Raw genomic sequence first — 27,415 nt, 5'->3', positions numbered from 1 at the left:
AGAAAAGAAAAGGAAAAGAAAGAAAAAAAGAAAAGAAAAGAAAGAAAAGAAAAGAAAAGAAAGAAAAGAAAAGAAAAAAAAAGAAAAAAAAATCAAAAAACAAACACACAAGAAACGACAAAGAAAAAGAAAAAGAAAAGAAAAGAAAAGAAACACAACACGACGAAACAACACAAAAAAAAAAAAAAAAAACACACACCAAAAAAAACAGCGAGGGGGACGAGTACGCCATAGAGGATCCCACAGGGTAACCACCACAACGGGGCTGAGCAAAAACCCGGACGCCCCAGAAAGACGACAGGGGAGGGAGACACAGGGGGAGACAGAAGACGACCCACACCCAGCGGAGAGCAAGAAAAGAAAAGGAAAGAAAAACGAAAGAAAGAGAAACGAAAAGAAAAAAAAGAAAGAAAGAAAAAAGAGTAACTGGAAATAGACAAAGCAGCTTGAAGTAGCATGAATTCATTTTCCCCCGACACTGGTCTTGTGTCCAGAAAACACATATTGCACAGTTAGCACAGAAACAACATGAAACTTGCTATTTTCCACTTTATTTTTGATGGTGCTGTATCCCATTGAAGAATTAATCCTTAACACAGAGTCACAGAATCTCCTTGAAAGCTGTGACTCTTAAAATGATATTGACAGTGATACTAACTCATTTGATATAAATGAATGCACTACTCTGAAATTACCAAAGCAAACACAGCTATGTAGGTTTTTTGTTGTTTGTTTTTTTTTAAGAATCTAAACAATTCCTTATACTAAGCATAATCTTCAAGTAGAAAATACATGAAGCTGTGGTTAGCAAATGTTTACATGCATTCCCTGTTCTGACAGCAAACCCAGAAATTTCTGTTATCACCCTACTGACAGACTTTGGGAAAAGCAATAATAAAAAGACAAACGATTAATGTATGTGTGAATAGACTTTCAAGCTGTTATTTTAAATATAACTGAAAAGAAAGCTACAGTAAAAACATCTCTGGAACTAGCTGTTAAATTAGGGCAACTAGACTCTTACCTAAGATTATAAAATAATCATAGAATCATATCACAGAACCATAGAATGGCTTGGGTTGGAAGTGACCTCAAAGATTATCAATTTCCAAAAATCCAAAAATGAACTTTCTATACAATTTATGGATTTCTAGGCATTGAAAAGGTCACTGTCTTTTAAGTCCTATCTGTGTGTCAAATTTGAGACCTCCTGGTAATTGTACTTGTTAACTGCCCATTCTCCAACAAACAAACCTAAAAAACCATTTGAGTAACAGTGATTTGTCTCCTGTCTGTGGGCTAATGAGTTCATTTGAAATAGTGTCCATATGAGAGCAACCATTTCTATTCCAATTTTTCTAAGAACATTATGATGAATACCTATTTATGGAGTCTTATGTTTGGAAAAAGTACCTAACCTGTCTAGACCATAAGACTGTCTATAAAGCTTTAAAGTGGAAACTGAGGTAAGGTTTTTCCTTTCTTTATCAAGAAGGATCAGAAAATAGGAAAAAAGTCTAAATATGCCTGAATTTTCAATCTAATTATCCATTATTCCAGAAAAATACCATACAATTCTCTGACTAAACTACAGAAATAGAAATTGATGAAGGTACAGCTACATATTATCTGAAGGTAGGAAAAAAACCTGGGAATATAGTGGGTGCATTAGTCCCCATTAGTAGAATACATAAGATTTCAGACATTGTTTCTAACAGGTTAAGTTTGCTAGACTAAACATACATATAATACATATATTAGCACATTATGGAGAGATACTCAGTCAGCTCTAAAATCCTTTAACTCACATACCACTTTTTTTAACCAGATTGGTCACCTATCTGTCCTCCTTTCTTACAAAGCTATCATTTGCATCTACTTATTCCTTGGTTGGAGAGTTACTGAGCGCAGAGTGCAAAATTCTGATGTGTAAAAGGTCTAAAGAGTAAAACTGTAGTGGAACATGAAGACCTGTAAAGCATAAGACACTGTTTTCCAACAAAAGAAAAGACATATCTTTCTGAAAAGGGATATTCCAAATTGGAGAGATACATGTACTATCACTTCTAACCCATTCTCCAGAAAGCAGCAAGAACAGCAGCTTAAAGCAAAGTAAGAACTTGAAACAAAAGGCATTCAAAAATAGGTTACATTTTCCACCCTGAAAGAAGTTTTCTAGGCAATGGTTCCAAATGAAAATTGTTTGATGTAGACTCAAATATAAATACAGAGGTCCTGTGGTTTTTCTTGAAGGAGAAAAAGAAACTTAAAAAAATCTTTTTTTTTTCTTTTTTTTTTTTCCTGAAATGTGAGTCACAGAACACATTGTAAACAGATTTAATCATGACAGCAAGTAGTCAAAGTTTTTTGTTATTTTTATATGTTAAATTTATTTCTGAAGTCATGACATCTTTCTTTAAGGCATATGTATATATTGAAGGGAGACACGGTATATATTATGATAAATACGTGGCGTGAATGAAATCACAGAATCAATCACAGAATTGTAAGGGTTGGAATTGGTCTCTAGAGATCGAGTCCAACCTCCCTGCCAAAGCAGGCACAACTTGTTTTACAGCTAAAATGCTATATTAATTAATAACTAAATCCAATTTAGTACAGTAATAAGCATTACATAGTCCCGTTAACCCTACATTGCAGCTTTAAAGAAAAAAGGAAAATAGAGTCTCGCTTCTACTGGAATGCTTTTTAAAAATGTCAGTAGTTCCTTTCTTATTCCTGTACAGTTTCATGGAAAAGGATGTGAGCAAAGGATTTCATCCAATAGTGTTATAATTATTTTACTATAATTGGTAGGTATCCAGTTTATATTTCCGCAGATTGGTTATTTTACTTACTACTACTATTACATAAACTATGAATAGCAGCTAACAAATTTATGTCCACTGAGCTTGGTGATCTGTGCATAATTATTCTGTGATTCTATTTGGGCAAATCATCAAGTTTGGAAAGATCATTCAGTCCAACCATTGATCACCATGCTCACTAAACCTGCCACATTTATTCTTTTTTAAAGCCTCCAGGGATAGCAACTCCAATGCTTTCCTGGGCAGCCTGTTCTAACACCTTACCACTCTTACTGAGTATCCAACTATCCAATCTGAGCAGTTCAATTATGGAAGGTAACCACTGAAAAACAACATCACAGCACAAAGGTAATGTTAATATCCAAACACTATGAGAACCAAAAGGTTATGCAGAATACAATTAAATTCATAAAATCACTTAATTGCTTGGATTGGAAGGAACACCAGAGTTCATCAAGATCCAACTCCCCTGCCACAGGTAGAGCCACCAACCTCCAGATCTGGTACAAGACCAAGTTGCCCAGGGCTCCACCTAACATAGTCTTGAACACCTATAGGGATGGGGCACCCACAGCTTCTTTGGGTGGCCTGTTCCAGCACCTCACCAGTCTCTCTGTGAAGATCTTCCTCCTGACATCCAGTCTAAATAATTCCTCCTTGAGCTGAAAAACTATTCCCTCCTGTTCTATCACTATCTACCTGAGAAAAAGTTGATTCCCCTCCTTTTTATAACCCCCCTTTAAATACTTGAAAGCCACAGTGAGTTCTCCTCACAGCCTTCTCTTTTCCAGGTTGATCGAGCCCAGCTCTCCCTGAATTTTTTCCTAGGGAAGGTGCTCCAACCCTCCGATCATCTTCGTGGCCCTCCTTTGGACCATCTCCAACAGAAAATGAGATGTGGATCTGTACTGGGGGGCTGCAGACATAGTACTCCAGATGAGGCCTCCTGAGGGCAGAGTAGAGAGGGACAATCACCTCCTTGTCCCTGCTGGTGAACCCTCTTCTAACAGAGCCCAGGATACCATTGGTCCTCAGAGTTCTAAGCACCCTGGCTCACGTTTGGTTTTTCATCCACCAAGACCCCCAAGTCCTTCTCTGCAGAGCTACTCTCAAGGAGTTCTTCTCCCAGTCTGTATATGTATCTGGGATTACTCTGACCCAAGTGCAAAACCTTGCACTTTGCTATGTTGAACCTCATTAGGTTCACACAGGCCCACCTTTTGAGTTTGTTGAGGTCTCTCTGGATGGCATCCCTTCCTTCTAACGTGTCAAGCAAACATGCACCTTTACATATTTTTTAATCTGAAGAAAATAAATTCACACACTAAAGAAATGATGCTTGGAATCCTCCTTAACATCTTTCTGAAAAATACATTAAGTATATTAAGGCATGATCTTCTGTATTTCTAATCTATACTAGAAGTGAATGAGCAGTTTTTCTCATAAAAAAACTAACAAAGTTTTTCAACTCATGAAACTGCATTCTAGTGAGTAGTTTATAAAAACAAAATCATCCAAAAATAACAACATAGCAATAGTAAGACTATCTGTCATCTCCAATATAAAAAACACTTTTCTGCCTTCATTACATAGGACAAAGAACAAGCCTGACCCTCAAAATCTGGGAAAAATCATTTACAGAAACAGTTAGCAAACACTTAAGAAATAACAACCTACTGGACTGGGCTTTTTAAGAATTCAGTGACTCAAATTTGTTCATCTATTTTAATAAGAAACCTTAGCCCACTAAATTCTACTTTTATTTCAATCTCACAAAGGGATCTCACGGTAAGAAGAAATAATTCATGTTGTGGGAAAAACCCCTTTATAGATATTTGAGAGAGACATGACAAAATTATAGAGCTATAACTGAAGGACTTTGTAAAGTTAGCAAAATATGTCTATTGCTACCTATTCAAAGCATTATCAAAACACTAATAATAGTTTTCTGCTCCTGTAAAAAGGCTAGCTAAATTTACCAGCATATTCTCTCATACTTTTCTTCACTTCTGCTATTCTAAGAGTAAATCAAACATCAAGATCTTGTAATCATAACTAGTTTCTTACATTGTCCTTACTATCAGTGGCATCTGAGTGTTTGGCAAGGCAAGGTGGAAAATCTGTCTAAAAAATTCCAACATCTGTTACATATTTCCACTTCCTCAAATTATAATTTATTATTGTATGGTTGAACTGTATCTTTTTTGCCAGTTTCTGGGCCAAGTGGCTAACAAAGCAGCAAAATGTTTTTAAGAGGAGAATTTAAAACAATGACAATACGGAGCAAAATTGCAATACTGGTAATAAAACTAAGCTTAATACACAATTTAACAGCGTGAAAAAAATCTGAATAACCTGATGCACATTGGAGGCTGATATTAATGCAAGACAATAGTATCAAGCTTCAAATCTTTTGCTATAACTTTGTTACTGTTTATAAATAGAGTAAGAAGCTATTCAGTCATCTGAATAGCACACTGAAAGCACTTTTCTCAGAAAGACTGCATAGTAATAAAGACTATTATAATAGCCCCCAAACCACCCTAAGAATAGAGAGATGAAAGACATAAAAACATGAATGAAAAGTGTCCATTAGCTCTTCTGTTTTTGTGATTCAGTTCATTTTGCAGACTGTTTGAGTTATTCACAATTACTCCATTGCACCAGGAAAAGGAAGACAAAATGGACTCCTAAAATGTAGGCTTTATAAACAGCAAGTTGTTCGCTAATGGAGGATAGTAAAAATGTGGAAAATATTTTTTAAACAATAGCTGTCAGAAAAATAATAAAGGAGAAAATCACACAACTTTACTTTTTTTTTTTTTTTTTTTTTCACTATTGGCAAGAATAGATGACTAATTCATAATAAGAAGTGAAGATTCTGTTACATAACCAAAAGTCAGAGAGTAAAAATCACACTAAAGAGCTGCTTTCATCTGAAACTTTGTAATCCAAAGAAGATCTGAAAACTTGGGTTAGCAAATGCAATATCCAAATAAGATTTTTTTGTTGAGACTGACAGTCTCTTGTCTAAATTAAGAGAGGAAAGAGACTGAAAAAAAAAGTCACCTTTTAACTAGCTTGAGATAGTGGGCAGATTCAAATAAAGTTGAAAGACTAGTAAAGATTTTCATTTTTCAAAAAGGAAAGATGTATTTTTGCACCTTAGGATTTTTTTTTTTAAAAACTTAGAAATGTATATATCAAGCAATATTAAATACAGCATTATATATATAGCATGTATAATATATATAGTATATATAATATACATATTATATTATAATAATATATATATTATAATTATAATATATATATATATAGTATATATAATATACATATTATATATATAGCATATATAGCATAGTGTGCCCCAGTGGCGCAGTGGTAGGAATGCCGCCTTGCAACACTGGGGCCTGGGGTTCGAATCCCCCTGTGGCGCAAGTGGTAGAAGTGCCGCTCTGCTACACAGAGGCTCGAATCCCAGGGGTTGGACTTGATGATCTCTAAGGTCCCTTCCAACCCGCACCAGACTATGAGACTATGAGATTATATAAACATGCTGTGGAATATAAGTAGATATAAAAATGAAATAATACAAAATGATACCTTGAAATTATGAAACTATATTGCTGAACCAAATAAACTTCTTACTGGTATATAAATGTTAATTTTCTGTATGACATTGCCATGGTTTTATGATTTTTATTATTGGTATTCCACATCATGATATCACATAGAGCACTAGGAGTTAAAGAATTAATGCTCCAGTTCTGTGGTATAGTTCTGGGTATACCTGCCACAGAAGAGAAGGAGAATTACATACTCCAGAGGACGTTTTGTTTCTGTTGTCCTTTAAGAGGAAAAGATAAAACTGTCTGCAGGTCACTAGATGTCCCTTTTTACCCTTTCTGCTCATCTCCGCAGCATGTGCTCCTTAGCTGTCTTGCCTTCAGCATTAGAGTAAGGCCTTTGGTTTTTGGACACTCTTTCATTTTATTTATTAGCTTCAATTACAATTATATTGCATTATATTGTGTTATCTTGCATTCTGATATCTTGCATTCTGATATCTTATTAAGTAAATTAGCTTTTCTCCTTAGATCATTTCTGCTGTTTTGTTTTTAGGCCAATCTCCCTTCTCCTTTTGCCCTTCATCCTTTCCTAGAGCGTGGGTCCCCCCCCCCCCATACCATTAGTCACAAAACCAGGCTGAAACAGCCAGTATACGGACATGTATATTTCTTATATTTAGCATCTTAGGACTTGTTCATAGGGGCTACTGCTAATCTTCACAGATGATCATGCAAAACATAAAATGCGTCCCCCAAATACTAAGAAGGCAAGGAATTTATTACATTCCAGCAGCTCATTACCATTAGCACATCAATTATCTGCTGCTCTTGTGAGCACCCACATACTTTAAAAAACGGAGTTGTAGAAATTGATAATTCTAACCAAACTTTCAGCATCTTCTCCAAACTGAAGATAAATCACCATTGTCAAGCAAGCCCCATCCACCTCATCCCCTGCCAAAATATTTCATAAGCCATCAAACTAATATTCGTAAACCTACAAACAGGACTGTTCACAGAGAAAATACTTATCTTAAATGTTGTCCTATCTACAAATGAAACTTCTGTTTTACAGCTTTGCATAAAGATATATAAAAATATATATTAAATATATTGTAGAATAGTTCAAGTTCAAAGAAACCTTATTTCAAAGAAACCTATATCAAAGAAACACAGAACCCCATAGAATTGTAGGGGTTGGAAGGAACCTCCAGAGATCATCAAATCCAACCCCACTGCTAAAGCAGGTTCCCTACAGTAGGTCACACAGGTAAGCATCGAGGCAGGTCTTGAACATCTACAGAGGAGACTCCACAACCATCCTGGGCAGCCTGTTCCAGTGTTCCATCACCCTCATCATAAAGAAGTTCTTGCACACATTCACGTGGAACTTCCTATGCTCCAGTTTCTGCCCCTTTCCCCTTGTCCTGTCTCCAAACACTGCTGAAAAGTCTGGCCTCGCCATTTTGCGATTTAAAATCATCAAAATAATTACCCTATTCAGGTTTTTTTTTCCTAAAATATCATTAATGGACCACACAAAACTATCATTTTCTCGCAGAGATCTCTTTGGAGTGTTCCATTTTCAGTGGTTTCTGCTTTTTCAAAAAGTAGCCTATTCTGATCAGTTTTTTCAGTACATATTTTTGTAGCGCACATGAGTTCAAACACAAGATCAAAATTGGTGTTCATTTTCAGGAGACAAAGTCAAATGCATGCCTCAGAAAAATATGAAATTTGTGCTTTTCCCACTTAAGTTGAAGTATGCTTGCCAATGACATTTTCTCTGTAATCTTCAAACACTATACGTATACAACTGACATGCACTGCTTTCCTAAATGTTTATTATCTCCCCAGACTGCTTCCTGGCATAAAGAAGTTACCATCACAAATCTTAAAATTCCATAAGAATACTTGCTTTGCTGTTTGATATGTATATCTGAGAGCAAATTCCCTTGGAAAATAAACAGCAACGCTAGAGACTACACCTCAGGAAGAACCCATCACAGTGCTTATCAGTGAATTTGAGGGAACTGGTTCTTTCAGCACATTCCAGCACGGGATTTAAAGAGAGGACCCAGAACCTCCACACCTAAGGAATGTATAATAAAGGATAAGTGACTGATATTAATGGACTAAGAAAAAGGATAGCTGCATAACTACCCAGCATCTGTTGACAGTAACTGGATAGTAAGTGATGCTGACAATTCTTTTCAGTGAGAGACAGTTTATTACAGTCAGGGAGTGCACTGATCGAATTAACTCAGGCAGAATTTTTAACAACAGTGAAAACTATCCAGGAGGTTTTGAAAAAGTTAACATTCAAAATCTGAGGCTTTCCCAGACTCAGAGAAGAAAGAATACTATATAACACACATGTAGGAACTTCAAGCAAATGAAACTAAATTAGAAAACACACTAGGACTTTCTGACTTTAGAACCTGTGGAGAAAACACCCATAAGAAGGACCACAACAGAAAATGGCAAGAGTATTTTACCCTGAAGAAGTTTTTGCAATTTTAGCAAGATCTTAAATTGAAGACCTATGGAAACAGAATCAGAAGCGGAGTGCAGTAAAGTAGACAGCTGAAGCAAGATTCAGAACCAAGGATAATTTTTGTTGATGAGCTGATGGTTCCCTCCTGGAGAAGGTGATGATGATGGTAGCTCCAGCTGGTCAGTATGCTGAAAAGTCTTGCATGTCAAAATCAAAGATGAATTTGTATAGGAGGAAACAGAGATATAACTAGACCTTTCATATCTTTTTCTAGCCTGGAACATACAATAATATACAGTTATCAGCAGCAGTTATCAGCAGTACTTCTCCAGACAAACAACACACATCTCCATCTCACGCATTCTGATAAAAGAAAGCTTTAAAATCTGAAACTGAAATAAAGTGAAGTGAGACAATCTTGATGTTATGGAACTGGAAATAAAACAGCAGAAAATTTAAGAGGGAATTAAATTTGCTTGAAATTTGAAAGCCAGTTTTGCTTTTAAGACAAGAATGTTCAAGGAAGCCAGAAAAAGAAGTTGTGCTTGTGTACAGAATATACTTGCATTATGTGATTAACGCTATAGCAAAAAAATATTCTTTGAAGTGATATGGATACTCATAATTTACATATAAAGATGTAGATATAAAGATGTCTATGCCATAACACAGAATGCTAAACAACTTGGTGTATAATCATAAGTAATCATTTCAGTAATCTTCAATAAAGTGTTAGAACAAAATCATTTGAACAGAAGGAAATAATAAAACAGAGAAGTATACATTTAAGAACTGATCTACTAACAAATAAAAACACAGTAAACATTTTTTAGAACTCCTTCAACAGATTTATTTTCAGAATAATTCTAGTTCTACCAGAGAGCACTCTCTGCACCTTTGTCTGCTTGATTAGGCTTCAAAATTCCAGTCACATGTAACAAATATAGATGGCAAACTTCGGCTCAGGTGAATGACGTTACTTGTAAGTTTGTGAACAAAATGTAAACCTTTACAGAGATCCAAGAGTAAAATGCATTTAATGCAGACATTATTTGAACTGTGAACTGGGAATTATGTCTTACATATACTGTAACTCTTATGTTGCTGGGTTCTACTGAAACCAACCAACCAAACTCCAACACCAATTAACACCTATCTCACTTGGATTCCCTCAATAAATTTGAACATCATGAACATTTCTGTCCCTGCCTTCAGTTTTGAGATGCAAATGTAACAGATTATGGGAGCAGTACTTTTGCTGTTTTTGAATCTGTTCTGAGCAGACTAAAATGTTATAAAATACTTTCAAAGAATTATCATGCACTTAGTATTTTTAAGCAACTGTGTTTATTGTTATGCAGAGGACACAAAAGGAAAAACTGGTCATCCTCTTTGCTCCAAGTGGCATATTTTTTTCAAACAAAAAAAGATAAAACAAAAAGACAATCATAGAAGTTTTTGTAAATGCACATACATACCTGAGCATCAAGAAGCTCTTGACATTTGTAAGAATGTTTTTCAATTGCTAGTATATACTGTTTCTCAGCAGATGCTTCTTGCTGTTGAACTGTACACTGTAGCAACGACTGCAAAAAAGAAATAAAAAATAATTATATATATACATGTATATATGTGTATATATATGTATACATATGTATATATATTACTGACTTCCTAGAAATTTGAATGAAATTGGTAGGCTCAGGACCTTGTGTATATATATACAGGGATGTATATTATTAACTGCAAGTCAGCTAGTACTTCTGTATAACCAGAACACAGAATGCTGTTATACATTTTGGAATGTGCAACTATTAAAGTACCTTTCTATGTAACACTATCTTGTTTTCAGTCAGGACTGAAATTTTTTTGGATCTCAGATTTCTTATACATAGGCTGCTTAAAAGAGAGCAGCACACAGAAGATAGAGAGGGCAAGTATTTCTGTTAAATGTATTCAGAATAGTGAGACCACACAAGAAGAGAAGCATATGAAACCTGCTGAAGAAAAAAATAAAAAAAAGCCAGACATATTTCAATGGCTGACAGAACTCCACATCCTCTCGGCACAGTGTAAGATTCCATGGGCCAAGCATGATCTTTGCAACCACAAATCAAATAAAAGCAGATGGAAATTCTGTGTAATTTTAAACATAAAAGAACACCCCCCAGGAAGCACACACTCATATGTGCAGCAGTGGAAGTCAAAGTACAAACACATTAACAAAAAGGTAATAACATTAGGAACTCTCTGTGTGCACACCTGTGTGCATATGCATTTGTATTCACGTGCTCTTAACTTTACAGAATTTCCAGCATCTGAATGCAAAATTACAAATATTTCATATATATGGAAAAGCAAATCACCATTTGAAAGAACTGCATGCACTCTGACTTCCTTATTTTTACTCAGTATTTACTCATGTGCTACCCAAGTTTTTTCCCCTTAATATTATAAAATATTAATATCACTTTCTTAATGTTCATTGGGGTACTAATATACAGTAAAGGAAGCTATTTCTGACTGATAATCAATATAGAGGCTTAGCTGAAATTAATGGCATAAGTTAAAGAAGACATAGGTGCTACAGAAAACAGATCTTTGGCCCAAATGCAGACAAACAACAAGAAAAAAATATATATGTATTTCAAACGATTTTTACTTTAGAGATATATTTACTTCACAGAATATAAAACACACTTTAAAGATACTTTGAAATGTTTTCTCAAGAAACTCAAAGCCAATAAAAACATGTTATCCTCAAAAACCTTGACAATTTTTTTAGTCTATATTTCTACTGATTAGCCTCTGATGCCAAAATCATGTCCTTCAGGACATCAGAAATACTATAGTACCTTTCAGCAAAAGTTCAGAAAGATCTAAAAGGCAACAAATGGTAGATTATGCTTGACACACATTTTGATTAAAGTGTAAAACAACATTAATGGATATTTGCAGTGGACTTTAGTGCTAGTCTTAAGTTTACTTTCATGAAAGCAAATTTCTTTCCAGCTACATTCAGTTTTTGTATTGGTATAAATTCAGGCATCACAAAAACGTAGCTCTGTATAGGAAACTTTATATGTTAAATCCTGCTATGTATAACCTGGAATTGCCACGTATAATTGGGAAAACTAAGTCTGTACTTTGCTTGTAGATTTTTGAGTTATTTTTTCCCCTAAACTGCTATGATGATAATTATTTTATATAAATGACTTGAAAGACAAAAAAGGAATAAAATTATGATTACAAGTAAAACAGTAACAGAATGTCCATTAAGATGCAATGCCATTTCTCAATTAATTCTTATTCATGCCGAAGGTTGGTACTGTGTAAACTTGACTGATAATAATTTTGCCATACCAAGAACGTAGGGTTTTTCAGAGGAAAAAAGTTATCCGTTATATGATATAAAGAGTTTGTTAAGATTTCCTAAAATCATAGAATCACAGAGTCATAGAATCATAGAATTACTCAGGTTCGAAAAGACCTCTAAGATTATCAAATCCAACCTCAGACTAACCATAGTACCCTAACTCTAACAACCCTCTGCTAAATCATATCTCTGAGTAGTTTTTTTACTATTATTTTCTGCACAAAGAATTCCACATTTATGAACTATAGCTTCCCGTTTCTCTCATCTACATTAGTAATAGAGTTTAAACAGCAACTAAGAATTGCATGTCTTTGACTGTTTCACTAGTGCATGCCCTTGAGAATTCTTTTCTACTTCTACATACTGTGTAATGAAATTTCTTGATCCTGTGTAGCAATGGTCATCTTGTGACCCTTTTTAGAGAAAGTGTTGACTTCAGATTTTTAGGATCTTAATCAATTAGTTCATGCGAGTCCAACCTTTTGGCTTGCCTAGGCCACAAAGGCTGCAGTGAAAGTAATGCCTCCTAATTGTTTACATAGAAACAACAACAGATAAATGAGCACAATCACGCTATTTAGTAGACTAAATTCTCAGCTACAAAATACTATTTTTCAACAGTTATCACCATTAGCTACGAATTTTCACCAGTGATGAACAAAAGCCTGCATGCTCTGGTCATAAAAATATGGAACAGCAGGAATGACTTGCTGCAACCACAGCTGAAATGTACCACCCGCCATCTCACTGTGTTCATATCCACTCCATAAATGTTCAGCAAGCATCAGTGAATGTCAATGGGTGCCATTTTTTCCCATGTGGAGTAATTCAATTCCACTCCTTTGCTTCATTATGCACTTCTGTGTCAAATGTCATTTTATAAGACTCTCCTTCTGCTGCCATCTGTTGCACAACAACAAAATGTAAACATATATTGGCAGGAAGGTCCAATGCCCAGTGCCATGTCACCAACATCCATCTCTGGCATTGTGAGCTGACATCATAAAATAGGAGGCACTACATTCAGAGCAGCCCCCATAACACATATAGGACATAAGATATGACAAGGGCAAAGTGCACTGCTAATCCATGTTACAGTAATTAATTTTATGTGTTTCGATACATTGGCTAAACTCAATCTTGGGTACAGTGAAAAATATTCAGCCTTACTTTCTGTTTTCATAAAAGAATTGGAGACTACATTTCAAGACTGCTGAAAATAGCTATTTTTTTTCTTGGTTAAATTTGCAACTCCATTTTCAGTCAATATAAATACAGTACAAATATACTGCAATTTTTCAAATGGAATGTACAGAGTTACAACCACACATTCAACTCAAAAAATCTGACCAGGTCTCTCTACTAGACTTTTATAAGATTAATCTTACCAGAGAAAGATACCTCTCACTTCACAATCATTCCTTATTCATGTCATTGCTTTCTGGCAGTACACATATTTGTGAACAATTATTTTCAAAGATGAAACAAAGGAAGAATATTTCACTAAAAATCTCTGATGAACACCTTCAGAACTAAGAATTGCAACTACCTCCATCTACCGAGACTGACTTGTTAGTTTCACAAAAATGAGATCAAATATCCCACTCGTTTTATGCTTTTGTTGCCTTCTTGTTCTTATATGTAAATAAAAAAATAAATAAGAATAATGTATTTTTGTTGCTTAAATACATTAACTACATTATATATTTTATATGCAGCCCAGGTGAGCCAAAAGGTTCGATACCTATGGTTTAAAGGGACTGTCATAGCTTCAGCAACTGCTTAAAAAACTTCTGTTTTAAAATTCAAACAGAAAACCTAACTTAAGAACAAATTGCATTTGCAACAGAAATAGTTATGATCCTAAGTATATCATCATGATTTGAACTGGTGGCTCTCTAGTAATGAAAGGCAGAGTTTACAAGGCTTACATAATGAATCATCAAGGTGTTACTAACTATATCAAAATAAGAATAGTAACATCTTTCCTCAGACTCCTAAAAACAAAAATATCACCAGAGTTCCAAGTCATCAGGCTAATGTATTATTGGCTTTTTCATATTTCCTTCTTCCCAATATCATATTACATTTTTTACCATGACTGAAACAGACAAAAAAATTTGAAAGATAAAATGGAGAGATATAATCTACGCTGACATTATTTTAAAAGGTTTGTTTGATGCATATTTCACCTAAAGTGAAATGAAAAATGCCTGGGGAAATGAGACAGCAGTGGACATGATTAGCTTCTCTTAGAAATGGTAACTTTAGAAGCTTTTTTCAGAATAGGTTCCCTTTTGACTAAATTAGTAGAAATTGTATTGGTGAAGACAGACACATTTCTACAAATAGTTTGGTTTCAGTATTGACTACAACACTACTATCAATTACTAGCAAAGATATTTAAAGGAAAATTTTTATCAGTTGTTGCAAAAATGTCTGGTGACTGGAATTGCTCTAATACATAGACCTCTCTCAAGAAGTTATTCCTAAAAGCATCATCAGGTACCCTACACAGTGGTCCTTTCTCAAGCTCAGAATGTCTTTGGCCTAACATAAACTTAGATAACATAAGGAAGAGAAGCTACAAGCCCTGCAAAATCTAATTTAAACAAGAGACTGGATCGATGGGCCAAGGTTAATGGCATGAGTTTCAATAGGGCCAAGTGTCAGGTCCTGCATTTTGGTCACAACAACCCCAGGCAACCCTACAGGCTCAGGGAGGTGTGGCTGGAAAGCTGCCTGATGGAAAGAGACCTTGGTGTGCTGATGGACAGTCGGCTGAATATGAGCCAGCAGTGTGCCCAGGTGGCCAAAATGGCCAATGGCATCCTGGCTTGTATCAGGAATGGTGTGGTGAGCAGGACTAGGGAAGTCATCCTGCCCCTGTACTCGGCATTGGTGAGGCCTCACCTCAAGTACTGTGTTCAGTTTTGGGCACCTCAGCACAGGAAAGACATGGAGGTACTGGAGCAGGTCCAGAGAAGGGCAACGAGGCTTGTGAAGGGCTTGGAGAATCAATCCTATGAGGAGAGGCTGAGGGAGCTGGGGCTGTTTAGTCTGGGGAAAAGGAGGCTGAGGGGAAACCTTATCGCCCTCTTCCAGTACCTGAAAGGTGCTTACAGTGAGAGTGGGTCAAGTCTCTTCTCACTGGTGGCAAGTGACAGGATGAAGGGAAATGGCCTCAAGTTGTGCCAGGGTAAGTTTAGATTGGATGTTAGGAAACGCTTCTTTGCAGAAAGGGTAGTTAAGTACTGGAATAGGCTCCCCAGGGAGGTGGTTGAATCGCCATCCCTGGTTGTGTTTTAGAGCCGTTTGGATGTGGTGCTCAGGGATATGGTTTAGCAGAGGGTTGTTAGAGTTAGGGTACTATGGTTAGGCTGCAGTTGGACTTGATGATCTTCAAGATCTTTTCCAACCTGGGTAATTCTATGGGGAAAAAAAGTTTTTGCATAGCATTTAGTTCCAGACTTTGCAGCAGACTTGGCAACCAGTATAGATGGCTATCCTGGAGCTGCAGTCTTGATACTTCCAGACAGATAAACACTTTGCAAGTAAGATTTTCATATTTTCTGAAAACAAACAAGCTGGCCTAACCTCCCCAACACTGCAGGTTTCTTGACCAGCAGACCCTAGACTCTTAACTTTCAGCTTACTACTTGAATAAAACGATAGCCTTGGTTCCATTCCTTCTTACTTTGCCTGTTACAAACCAAACCTAATGAACAACATCATTAGTTTGGTTTTCTCTCTGACAGCTGCCTTATGTTTCCGTTCTCATTCTCTGCAACAACTCTATTTTCCATTTCCTATAATCTTTTTTTTTTTTTCCAGTCAGACCTTGTTTACCTCTATTATGTCTAATTAGAAACCTCAGTTTTGTGCATTTCTTACTAGTATGTTTTCATAGCAGTACAAAATATACCAATTTATCCTGCGCAATAATGTCCTATTCCTGTATCTTACTGGCTCAGCACAAATAGGAACAACATGAAAGGAGTTACAGATTCAGCCTTATTTTATCCCAAATTCCTCCTCATGCTGTGAACATAAATATGATATTAAAAAAAAAAACTACTCAATTTCTCTGTGAAGTTACAGTTAGTAGTTTGTCAAGGCAAAGGAGATGCAAAATGTAGATGGGCACTAAATAATCAAAATCAAACTTTAATACAACTAAGTATTTTTGTTTCATTCCAAAATTAACTTTCACTACTGAGAATGGCTAATACAGTTTATCTGAAGTTTCCCTTTTAACTGAAGTGCAGAGAGAGAAAACACACTACATAAAAATTTCAGGCTAAGCAGTCTATAGTGGAAGCAACTAACTAAACAGTATTATAATGAAAGAGGCTGAGCAACCAAAACTAATTATTGAAGAAGACAGTCTGGAGTGTGTATTTATTATATAGTATGCCACTGGAAAATATGTTATCTTAACTCACTTACCTTGAACTCTTCAACAATAATACTCAAGGCTTCATGTCCAGCTTTTCTCATATCTTCTAACTCTTGCTTATGCTTTTCCTATACAAAAAACATGGAAAGATTATATGCAGTATAAGTACATAATATTAATTAAGAGAGTAAATGACAACTATTTTCCTCATTTTTGCAATCTTTCATGAAAAAGCATATACTTATTGAATTTTTAATTATTATATATGTACTCAAAATGCAATTTGTTCCTAAAGTTAAACTTTATTTATTTTCCTCTGGTACCCTCCCGATCATTCTGAATAGTTCTGTTGTTGTTGCTTGTTTTGTTTCTCTTATTTTTCTCATTTCTTGATGCACTTGTGGATGGCTGCACTTCTGAAGCACTGTTAGTAAATAAAAACACTATTGTATCTTTAAAATGTTGCAGAAATTTTATTTACCGACTACATTATTAACCCATTTTTACTCTTGTACTATCAGATTTCACAGAACAGCAATACCTTTTCCTCATATCACTCTTTTTATACTGTATGGAAACATTGTTTTTTCTGTTGGCTCCACATAAAACCACCTGCATGTGGTTTACAATGTCTGCATTGTGAATACTTCATTAGACTCTCATCAGCATTTCACAATTCCAATGAGCAGCATCATCTTTTCAAATAATCAGATGATTAAAAATATGAAAAACTTTCCCCTCCTTCCTCATTATGTTTCAGTGATCTGTTTTTAAATCGGCTAATACAGAAGATCACAAATGTATTAAATCAGCTTTGAAAACTGGTACAGAAAACAGAAGAATCTCACAAATCATATCTTGCTTATACAGAACTTGTGCTGCATGCCTACTGTTTTTGGAGGAATTTAAGTTGAAGTTAATACAATTTTGTTGTGGTTTAACCTGACAGGCAGCTAAACACCACACAGCCGTTTGCTCACTCTTCCCCAGGTAAGATGGGAAACAAAACTCATGGGTTGGAATAAAAACTATTTACTTAGATAGAAAAGAAAAATGAAAACAAAACCACAACTATAGTTGCACATGCACCTCACCTGCCAACTGATGCTCAGCTAACAAAACAACTGCATGCCAACCAACAGCCCACTGGGAACGCAAGGTCTCACCATCCGCTGATCAATGTCCAGCCAAACCCTGAGCAGCACTCTACCCCCCAAACAATTCCTCACAGTTTGACAGCCTTTCTGCATGACATTGCATGACATGGAATTGCCTAACTCAGGCCAGCAGTCTTGCTGCCTGATGCCATGTCATTGTGGCAGCTGCTGTTCTACCAAGCGGTCTGGTTGAGCCTTCTGCGCATTCAGCAGCAACAGCATATTGATGTGCTATTAATAGATTCTCATCAGAAACCAGGACAGCATCCACCGTAACATTTACATCATGCTCAGGTCCTACACCTTCCCACATGTGCTGATTAATCAAATGGGCATCAATCCAATAGCCTGTGGGCAAGCCTTTTAAGCTGTCCATAGAGTTCATGTAGTCCATGACTATTGTAACAGTCCCTCAGGGCAGGACAGAGTTACTGCATGTTGAAGCCAGCTATAGTTTCAAGAAAGGGGTCAGAAACCATTTTTCAATCTAGTTGATTCTTTCTGTACTACTATTGGTTGCTGGCTGTTCTCAATAAACATCAAATTCCTTTAACAAACAACAGTTAGCGTGCAATGGGTACTGTCTGAGTTGAAACCAGGAAGAGGGGAGAAAGCACTGCCATGTCAATTCAAATTAAGGTAAATAATTTTATGCATTTTGATACGTTGGCTAAACACAGTCCTGGGCACAGGAAAAAAAATATGTAGTCTTTTCTGTTTTGATAAAGGAATTTGAGAACAGGTTTAAAGATTGCTGAAAAAATCATCATTTTTCTTTTCTTGTATATTTGTGACTCCATTTTCCATTGACATAAATACATTACTGATGAATTTTCAAACAGAACATATAGAACTGCAATCAGAGATTCAACTCAAAGAAAAATCTGATCACGTCTCTCTTCTAGACATTATAATACCTATCTGATCAGAGGAAAACATCCCTTACTAAATTTTTTTCAAGGGTGAAGGACAGGGAGAGGAGAATTTCAACAAAAATCTCTGATCAAAAAAAACATTGAGAACTCAACAAGAAATGCACTGAACCACTGAACCTGATGCATTAGTTTGACAAAAACGAAGTTAAATATCCCATTAGTTTTATGTTTTAGCTTCTCTAGTTTTAAATGCTTCCATAAAAATACAAGTAAATAATAATTTTAAAAGTTTTGTTAGTTATACAGTTCAATACTATCATATATTTTATATGAGGCTCAAGATGATTCCTCTTCACTGATGTTTGGACAAGCATGCCTTTCCTCAGTGTAGATATAACCCAGACTGCATTGCCCAGTGTGTTTTCTTGTTCACTGTAACAGGCTTTGCATCCTCTATCTCTAACTTCAAAACCTTGAATCAAACTTGATCTAACTTGAGTCTCCCCTGGTGCTTTCTGCCAGAGGCTCCAAGTGGGGCCATTCTCCCCAGCTGCAGTGTAGAGCACATTTTTTACATCTTGTCCTGCCTGGACTGGCCCAAGGGATACTGCATGAACTATCTCCTGTTTAATTTGTTCAAAGGCTTGTTGTTGCTCAGGGCTCCATGTAAAATTATTCTTCTTCTGGGTCACTTGATAGAGATGGTCTACAATCAAACTGCAATGCAGAATGCATATTCTCCAAAAACCCACAAGTGCCAAGTACAGGGGCAGGATAGTTTGGATTGGAAGAAACCTTTAAGATCAACTAGTTCCAAACCCCCTGCTACAGGCAGGGACACCTCCCCTAAACCAGGTTGCTCAAATCCCTATCCAGCCTGGCCTTAAACACTCTGGGCAACCTGTTCCAGTGTCTCACTACACTTACTCACAGTAAAGAATTTCTTCCTAGTATCTAGTCTAAATCTACTCTCTTTCAGGTTATAATCATTTCCCCTCATCCTGACACTATATTCCATTATATTAAGTCCCACCACAGTTTTCTTATAGGCCTCCTTCAGATACTGGAAGGCTGCTACAAGGTCCTGCAGGAGACTTCTCCAAGCTGAAAAGCCCCAACACTCTCAGCTTGTCCTCATAGCGGAGGTGCTCCAGTCCTCTGATCATCTTTGTGGCCATTCTCTAGACCTGCTCCAACTACTCCATGTCTTTCTTGTGTTGTGGACTTCAGCACTGGATGCAGTACTCCAGGCAGGGACTCACAAGACAGAGTAGAGGGGCAGAAGCATCTCCCTTAACCGTCACACTTCTCTTGATGCAACCCAGGATACGGTTGGCCTTCTGGGCTGCAAGCACACACTGCCAGCTCATGTTGAGTCTTTCATCAACTGACACTCTCAAATCCTTCTCCTCAGGGCTGATCTCAAACCACTCTCCAGTCAATCTGTGCTTGGCATTGCCCCAACCCAGGTAAAGAACCTTGTTTTTTGGCCTCATTGAATTTGTGAGGTTGGCATAGTTCCACCTCTCAAGCCTGTCCAGGTCCTTCTGGATAGCATCCCTTCCTTCTAGTGTGTCAACTGCACTGCTTGGCTTGGTGTCATCTGCAAAACCTGTTGAGAGTGCATTCAGTCCCACTGTCCACGTCACCTAAGAAGATATTAAATAGCACTTGTCCCAGCACTGACCTCTGAGGATCCATTGGATCAACCAGATGAATATATGCTCAACTGACCTACAGTTTAAGTCTTTTTTGTGTATCTCACAGCTCATTGTGAGCTGATGAACTCTGACTCTTCCTGCTCCTGTCCCTGTGATGTCCCTGACTCATCCTCATCTTTTTCATCCATACTCATTTTAATAGTAGCTTCTGCCCTTACTAAAAAAGTTGACTTTTGTTGACATTTTTTTCTCTTGTGTGTAGGAGTGGTTGATATTAGCACAGATTGATTCTCTGATTGCACTGCAAGGTCTGTTGCAGGGGTTGGAACAATCACACCCCCGGTGGCGCAGTGGTTAAAGATGCCGCTTTGCAACACTGGGGCCCGGAGTTTGAATCCCCCTGTGGCACAAGTGGTAGAAGTGCCGCTCTGCTACACAGAGGCTCGAATCCCGGGGGCTGGACTCGATGATCTCTAAGGTCCCTTCCAACCCGCACGAAACTATGAAACTATGAAACTATGAAACATGGCCTGTTGCAGGGCCTGGAGAAATTGCATAGCCTGTTGCACAGCCATCAAATCTAGAGATTTCTTGCTCTTTAGGTGCTAAGTAGTGTTGAACAGGGCTTGATAGCCATGGTCCAAGTCCCACCAGGCTGCAGTGATTTGTGCTTTTTAGGATTGCCAAGGTAACAGCACAAGTTTCCAAATATTTCACTAGATTCTCAGGATTCTGAAGCTGCTCAGAGGTTAAGTTCCAAAACTCTGGGGAAGCCCACTATTTGAGGTATCTGCTCATACCATTCAGCACTCCCTGCCACCCACAACTATCCAGCCTCAGGGCTAATCCTTTTGTATGATCAAAAATATGTAAATAAATAAAAGAAAGCAAAACATGTTCAATTACAAAAGCCATACATTACCATTAAAAACAAATTACTCAGTCTATAACTCCATTAAATTTGATTAGAAAATTCTGCTAAGCCATTTGGTTCCATCTTAGCAAAACGACTCTGAAATCATGGTCATACATACTAATTATTGACACAAATGTAATTAGATTCAGATTAACTTGAGCAGAATTTCTTTTTGCAAAGCCCTGCAAGAACAAATGAAATGAAGCAGAAAAGCTGAAGATGGAAACATTTTGAAGTTTAAATAACTCCTACTTCCAGTAACACATCAACATCTGTATACATCTGTATACATCTTAATTGCACTGACATACAGACATCATAAAATAGCTCAACTTAGACGTTTCATGTAAAAAGGGCTGAGCTAGTCATATTTTTACAACACAATACTACAGAATTGGTATAAAGGAAAAAAAATGATTTAAGTCTGCAAGTAAAATTTAAATTAGTTCACTGTGAGTAGTGAACAAAAAAGAAAAAAAGAAAGACGTAACTACTATAGTAGCATAAGGCTGCAGTGTGACAAGTTCTTTACTAGAAGAGTGGTAAGGTCCTGGAACAGGCTGCCCAGGGAGGTTGTGGATGCCCCGTCCTTGGAGGTGTTCAAGGCCAGGTTGGAGGGGGCTCGGGGCAACCTGATCTAGGTAAACGTGGAAGTTTGGTGGCCCTGCCAGGCAGGGGGGTTGGTGCTTCATGATCCTTGAGGTCCCTTCCAACCTGGGTCATTCTGTGATTTTGTGATTTATCTTTTATTTATAATGGATTACCACAAACCTCTAGCAAATATACTATGATTAAAAGGCAAATATTTACATCAAAAACAAGCTATTACAGAAATTATCAGGAAGCAAATATATGTGTGTAGTAGATATTGAGGGACTAGAACTAAATAATAGTCACAGCAACCAGATTTAAAAAGGGAATTAGTTATAATTAGTTATAATAAAAAACAGCAAATATAGATAAGTATAACAAATTAATCAAGTTATCATGTACTTCATTATAAAGTTACTGGTATTATAACAAGTATACTTGTGACAGATTATATTTGTCAAAACTACTTATGATAGATTATTCAGATATAAATAATAAATATAAATTTAATAGAACTACTGGTACCAACTGCATCAAACATCAAACTAATCCCAGATATGTGTGTGGGGGGAAGGTGTAAGTGTACAATGACAAAAACAACTTCAAAAGGGGCCTAAGGAAGCCAAAGCAGCAACACCAACATATACTTAAATGAATGTGAAGATCCCATTTAACACATTTTAAGAGTACTGACCTTCTTTAAATACTCCCTAAAGTAAAGGAAATAACAGGAAAGAACTAATAGTAAGAAATTAGCTTTGCTTCATTCAGATGTATCAGCCAATGTCTATGACAGCTTGAAGAGAGAATTATTTATCAGAAGTACACTGATGTACTTATAGGACCAGGTGGCCCACCCAGTGGATTAGGGAAAGACCAAGGACATAGTCTGCCTAGAATTTAGTAAAACATTTGACAGTGTATTCCACAGCATTCTCCTGGAGCACATGATTTGAACAGGGGCACACTTTGCTGGATAAAAACATGCTGGACACCCAGGCCCAGAGATTGGTGGTGAATCCAGCTAATATCAGCTGTCAGCTGGTCTCTAGGGGTGTTCCTCAGCGGGGAGTACTGGGGCCAGTCCTCTTTAACACCTTTATTGATGAACTGGAGGAGGGGATTGAGTGCACCCTCAGTAAGTTTATTGATGACAGCAAGTTGGGAGGAAGTGTTGATCTGCTGAAGGGTAGGATGGCCCTGCAGAGAGATCTGGACAGAGCACTGCATTGGGTTATTGTGGCCAAAGTGCAGGACCTGGCACTTGGCCTTGTTGAACCTCATCCCATTAACCTCAGCCCAGTGATCCAGCTTATCTAGATCCCTCTGAATGGCCATGTAGGAAAAAAGAGATAATATACAAATTACACCTTCACAAGAGACAACAAGAAGTAAATTGAAAAAGCAGAACTAATCTATTTTACTTTATAGTACAGAAAGAGTACTTCTTCTGAAACCAAGGAAAAGAGTTTGTTACCTCAGTAAAATCCCATATGGAAGGAAGCATCTCTTACAGTCCCAAAAAAGAACCCCAAGACACAGATTCACAGATTGTGCAATAATTCCTTCTTGTTTTCTGTTGTGTTACTCACTGAACTAACTACTCTTGAATTTCTACATTCTGAATTACAGTGTTTCATTTACTGCAAAATCACACAGAACATAAATACATTGCATATTATGCGTTCCTATTGTAACAAGACAAACGTTTCCAAAGACCAAAAGTGTTATATTTTATGCAACTGAAATTTAAGTTTACAGTAACTGATATTCTGATTAGTATAAAATTTCAAATACTGCATTAATCACATTTTTGGTTCAGACATTCCTGGCCCTGCCCGTAATTACTAATGTCTGCTTTCTGGCAATGAGCTAGGTCAGACTAGAGTAAAATATTCCAAATAATTTAGCTCGGGGAGTATCCCCTGGATTTCATCTATGACCTTCCTGAATAGGAATAGACATTTATTTTTCTTGGTTTATGATCAAAGTATTAAATCACAACATCACACAATCATTCCGGTTGGAAAGGATCTCCTGAGGTCAAGTTGATCTTCCTACTGAAAGCAGGATAAACACTGACTGCAAACCATTTTGTTCAGTTGGACTTTGAAAATCTCCAAGGATGGAAGTTCTACACCACCACTGGCTAAAATATTCTAATGCTTACCTTCATCACGTTTTTTTTTTCCTCATACCAAGTTCTAACTTCCTGTATTTCCATTTACAAACATTATCACTCATCCTTCTGCTGTGTGCCTTAGTAGAACCTGCCTTGCTCCATCTTTCTGACATCACTGCTGTTGGACATCTGTGGCAAACCCCAGGGGGGTTAGAAATAGACAGCTTTAAGGTCCCTTCCAATCCAAGCCACACTACGATTCTAACAATCTGCCAGAAGGCTTCCTCTAAGCCCTCCCATCTTCATGCTGAGGTCAACATAAAGCATTTGCTGCGTTCCCCTCATCCACAATCCAGTTGGTTCATCACAGAAGGCAATCCAGGTTGATCAGGCACAAGTATCTTTTGATGAATCTATACTGGCTATTCCCAGGCACTTTCTTCATGTGCCCCAAATGGCTGCCAATGGCATTTGTTCCATGCATTTCCCAAGGTCCAAAAGGCAGGTAATTCAGTAAATCTGTAAACAATCCTTTTCATCTTCCTCCACTAATCAAACTTTCTTGAGTCTTGATAGAGATCTTCCCAGAGTGGCAGAGTGACATCACCTATGTCAAATTCAGCTCTCCCAAATTCTGTGGGCCGTCCTCTCAAATACTCTGAACTGCCAATTCTTATAAATGACAACCTCACCTCCTCTTCTAGACTGCCTTTCTAATGAGCTAATATCCATTATCCATAACATCGATCTAGCCACACAAAGAATCTCAAAACATCTCAGTTATTTGAATATTAATTTAACCACTGTACACAGCTCCTCTTGCTCTTGTTTCTTCAGTTGCATGTACTTGCATACGGCCATTCAGCATGGCTCCTTGAAAACTGATTCAATTCTCATGCTGCTTGATGAGTGGAAGTCCGGTTATTCAGTTATTTCTTTTACCACTTCCCAACAGTGAGCAACTGAAATCACAATAATACATAAAGATGCTAAACTCAGACAAGAAGGTAATACATAAAATATCCAAGAAGGAACAACAGTTTTCAGTCCTTAAGCCTGTTTTTAGGAAAGTTAGTTTACTTAGCAAACACTAGGGCTACCTCTAGTCCCTTTGTCATCAATGAAGTTCAAGTATTTGGAAAAAAAAATAATAATCATTCTTTGGAGCCTAATATATAAACGTAGACATCTGAAGAGCATTCCTATGTGAAAACTGTAAAATGTGCTAATTTTTTTTTTTTTTGGTTGTGACCTAATAGACACAAGTCAAACAAGCCTGTGAAACAATACCATAATTAAGTAAATCTCCTTACTCAAGAGAATTTTCTACACTCCCCCAAGGAAGAGGGGGAAATAGCGCTTGATTTTAATCTTTTTCCTATTAAGAGACAATATCTTTAATTAAACAAGAACATATCAGGTATATCAAATATATCATACACTCTAAAAAAGACAGCAAATATCAGTACTGCACTAGGTTACTCACAGACAGCCAAAAGCTATTACAATGTTAGCTTTTTAAAAACACATATAGACCTGTGACATTTTAATAATGACATATTATTAAACTATATGGTCTAAGCCACTTATGCTTAGTACTGGGGCCACTCCTATTTCACATCTTTATCAGTGATCTTGATGAGGGGATTGAATGCAGCCTCAGTAAGTTTGTAGACGACATGAAGTTGGGAGGGAATGCTGATCTGCCAGAGGCTAGAAAGGCACTAAAGAGGTACCTGGATAGACAAAATCATAAGTCAAAGGAAACTGTATGAGTTTCAGCAGGGCCAAGTGTCAGGTTCCTTTACAGAAAAACTTTCTTAAATAAAGATCTGAATGAAAACTGCCAACCAATGTTCCTCCTGCACCATCAAAGAACAGGCAAAGTGACATAAACAGAATTAACATGAACAAAATCTCATTTGTCTTTTCTTCTCCTACTGTCTTGCACTGAGAAAAGTGCTTCCTTCAAAGAGTTGCACATACATAACTGAGACCTGGCACTTATTCACTCTTCACTTTGACACTGTATTTCTTCTATGTCATATTCTTCCATCTCACGCTTATCTTTCCTGCAAACATAACAAAACCATGCTTTATCTGTAAAATTCTTCATTTGGAAAACAGTAACCATCTTCACAGCTCTCCTTAATCTAATGCACTTTCAGAAAAGGAAAGTAAAATTTAAAAAATGAAAAATGAAAGAAATCATGCTACTTCCAAGGACAAAATGGACAAAAGAATATCAGTGAGAGTCCTCCTGCTACTAAAAATTGACAAGGAGAGGCACAGAGATTCTAAGTTGGATGAAAATATCACTTCCTCTAATTATACAAACCAAGACTGTACATGTGTTGTCCCTGTGAATTCAATAATCCCCTAGTTCCTTTCTACAGCCAGCTGGAAGGGATGCAGAAACAAGTTCATGATTTACTCACTGTACAAAGATGAAACAAAATGTAAATAGACTTTTAAAGGCTGCAGCACTGGGACTGAATTTTATTTAAGGCTTTATCATATTACAATTACATTTGAAACCTCTGGGTATTTTGCACACTATTAGACCTCCCACAAAATGGCTAATACAGATGAGAAAAATCATGATTAAGACAAGTTCTTCTTCTTCAGCTCCTTTTCTCAAAGCGGCACAGACATTGCTTACGGTAAGGCTCTTGGCTAGAAATGTTTCAAAAAGTATAAGGAAATACTTTTAAAATACATCCATCCTCATCTGGATGTATGCAGAATAATTAAGCATATGCAAAGCTACATAAAAGATTTGAGACCATACTAAAAAACTTGAACAGGTGCAGCAGATATTAAATATATTTATACATATAAAAATCAGATTTAGAATTGTTTCTTCCTTCAAAAATACTACTGAGTATCTATTGTGCAATGGAAGATTAATCAGCTATGTCAGTGACTGGAATGTGTCGAGATAATATAACTGGTGGTGACAAAATAGGAATGTGTTGACAGTTTTTGAAATACCATCATAGGAATTATAACATCCAAAAGAGCTGCTATTTTTATCTAATAAACATTCTGCTCTCAAAAGAATACGCAAGTAAAGACAGAGCTCTTTGATATAAGAGGGGCAAGTGTGACTAGACTGTTCTTTTGCATATTTTCATGAAATACATTCAGAATTCTCTTGTAGTCTTTTTTTACAGGACAACTACCATATTCTCTTCTTTTCCTACATGTGAGATGTTCGCTGCATTTTTGAACAAATCCCATATAGGTCTAAATAATTTTCCTAAGACAACATAGTCACAGTCAGTAAATGATAACAATATCAAAGAACACAAAATATATATTGAAAAGGAAGAAGGAAGAAAGCAGAGTCCAGTCTCCCTGAAAGCAGCTAATTTCATTGTATTCTAGTAAGGAATTTCTTGCATGTTCAATCTAAATA

General features: G+C 36.8%; 1 protein-coding gene across 4 annotated transcripts in view; it reads right to left on the bottom strand.

Annotated features, from left to right (window-relative positions):
* CCDC91 (coiled-coil domain containing 91) overlaps positions 1-27,415 on the bottom strand; it is a 118,287-nt gene that overhangs the window by 51,203 nt on the left and 39,669 nt on the right. For all 4 annotated transcript variants that reach the window (XR_001557089.2, XM_015871184.2, XM_015871203.2 and 1 more), the window contains exons 7-8: positions 16,723-16,800; positions 10,376-10,483 (exon numbers count right to left, since the gene is read on the bottom strand). Coding sequence is in view for 3 of the 4 variants with exons in the window: in XM_015871184.2 (XP_015726670.1) it covers positions 10,376-10,483; positions 16,723-16,800 (186 nt within the window). In the remaining variant the exon portion in view is untranslated. The remainder of the gene's footprint in view (positions 1-10,375; positions 10,484-16,722; positions 16,801-27,415) is intronic.

Source organism: Coturnix japonica, chromosome 1 (genome assembly GCF_001577835.2).
Source record: "Coturnix japonica isolate 7356 chromosome 1, Coturnix japonica 2.1, whole genome shotgun sequence".
Classification (NCBI taxonomy): Eukaryota; Metazoa; Chordata; class Aves; order Galliformes; family Phasianidae; genus Coturnix; species Coturnix japonica.
The sequence above is the reverse complement of the archived record's forward strand: the minus strand, read 5'-3'. Positions and strand labels throughout refer to the sequence as shown.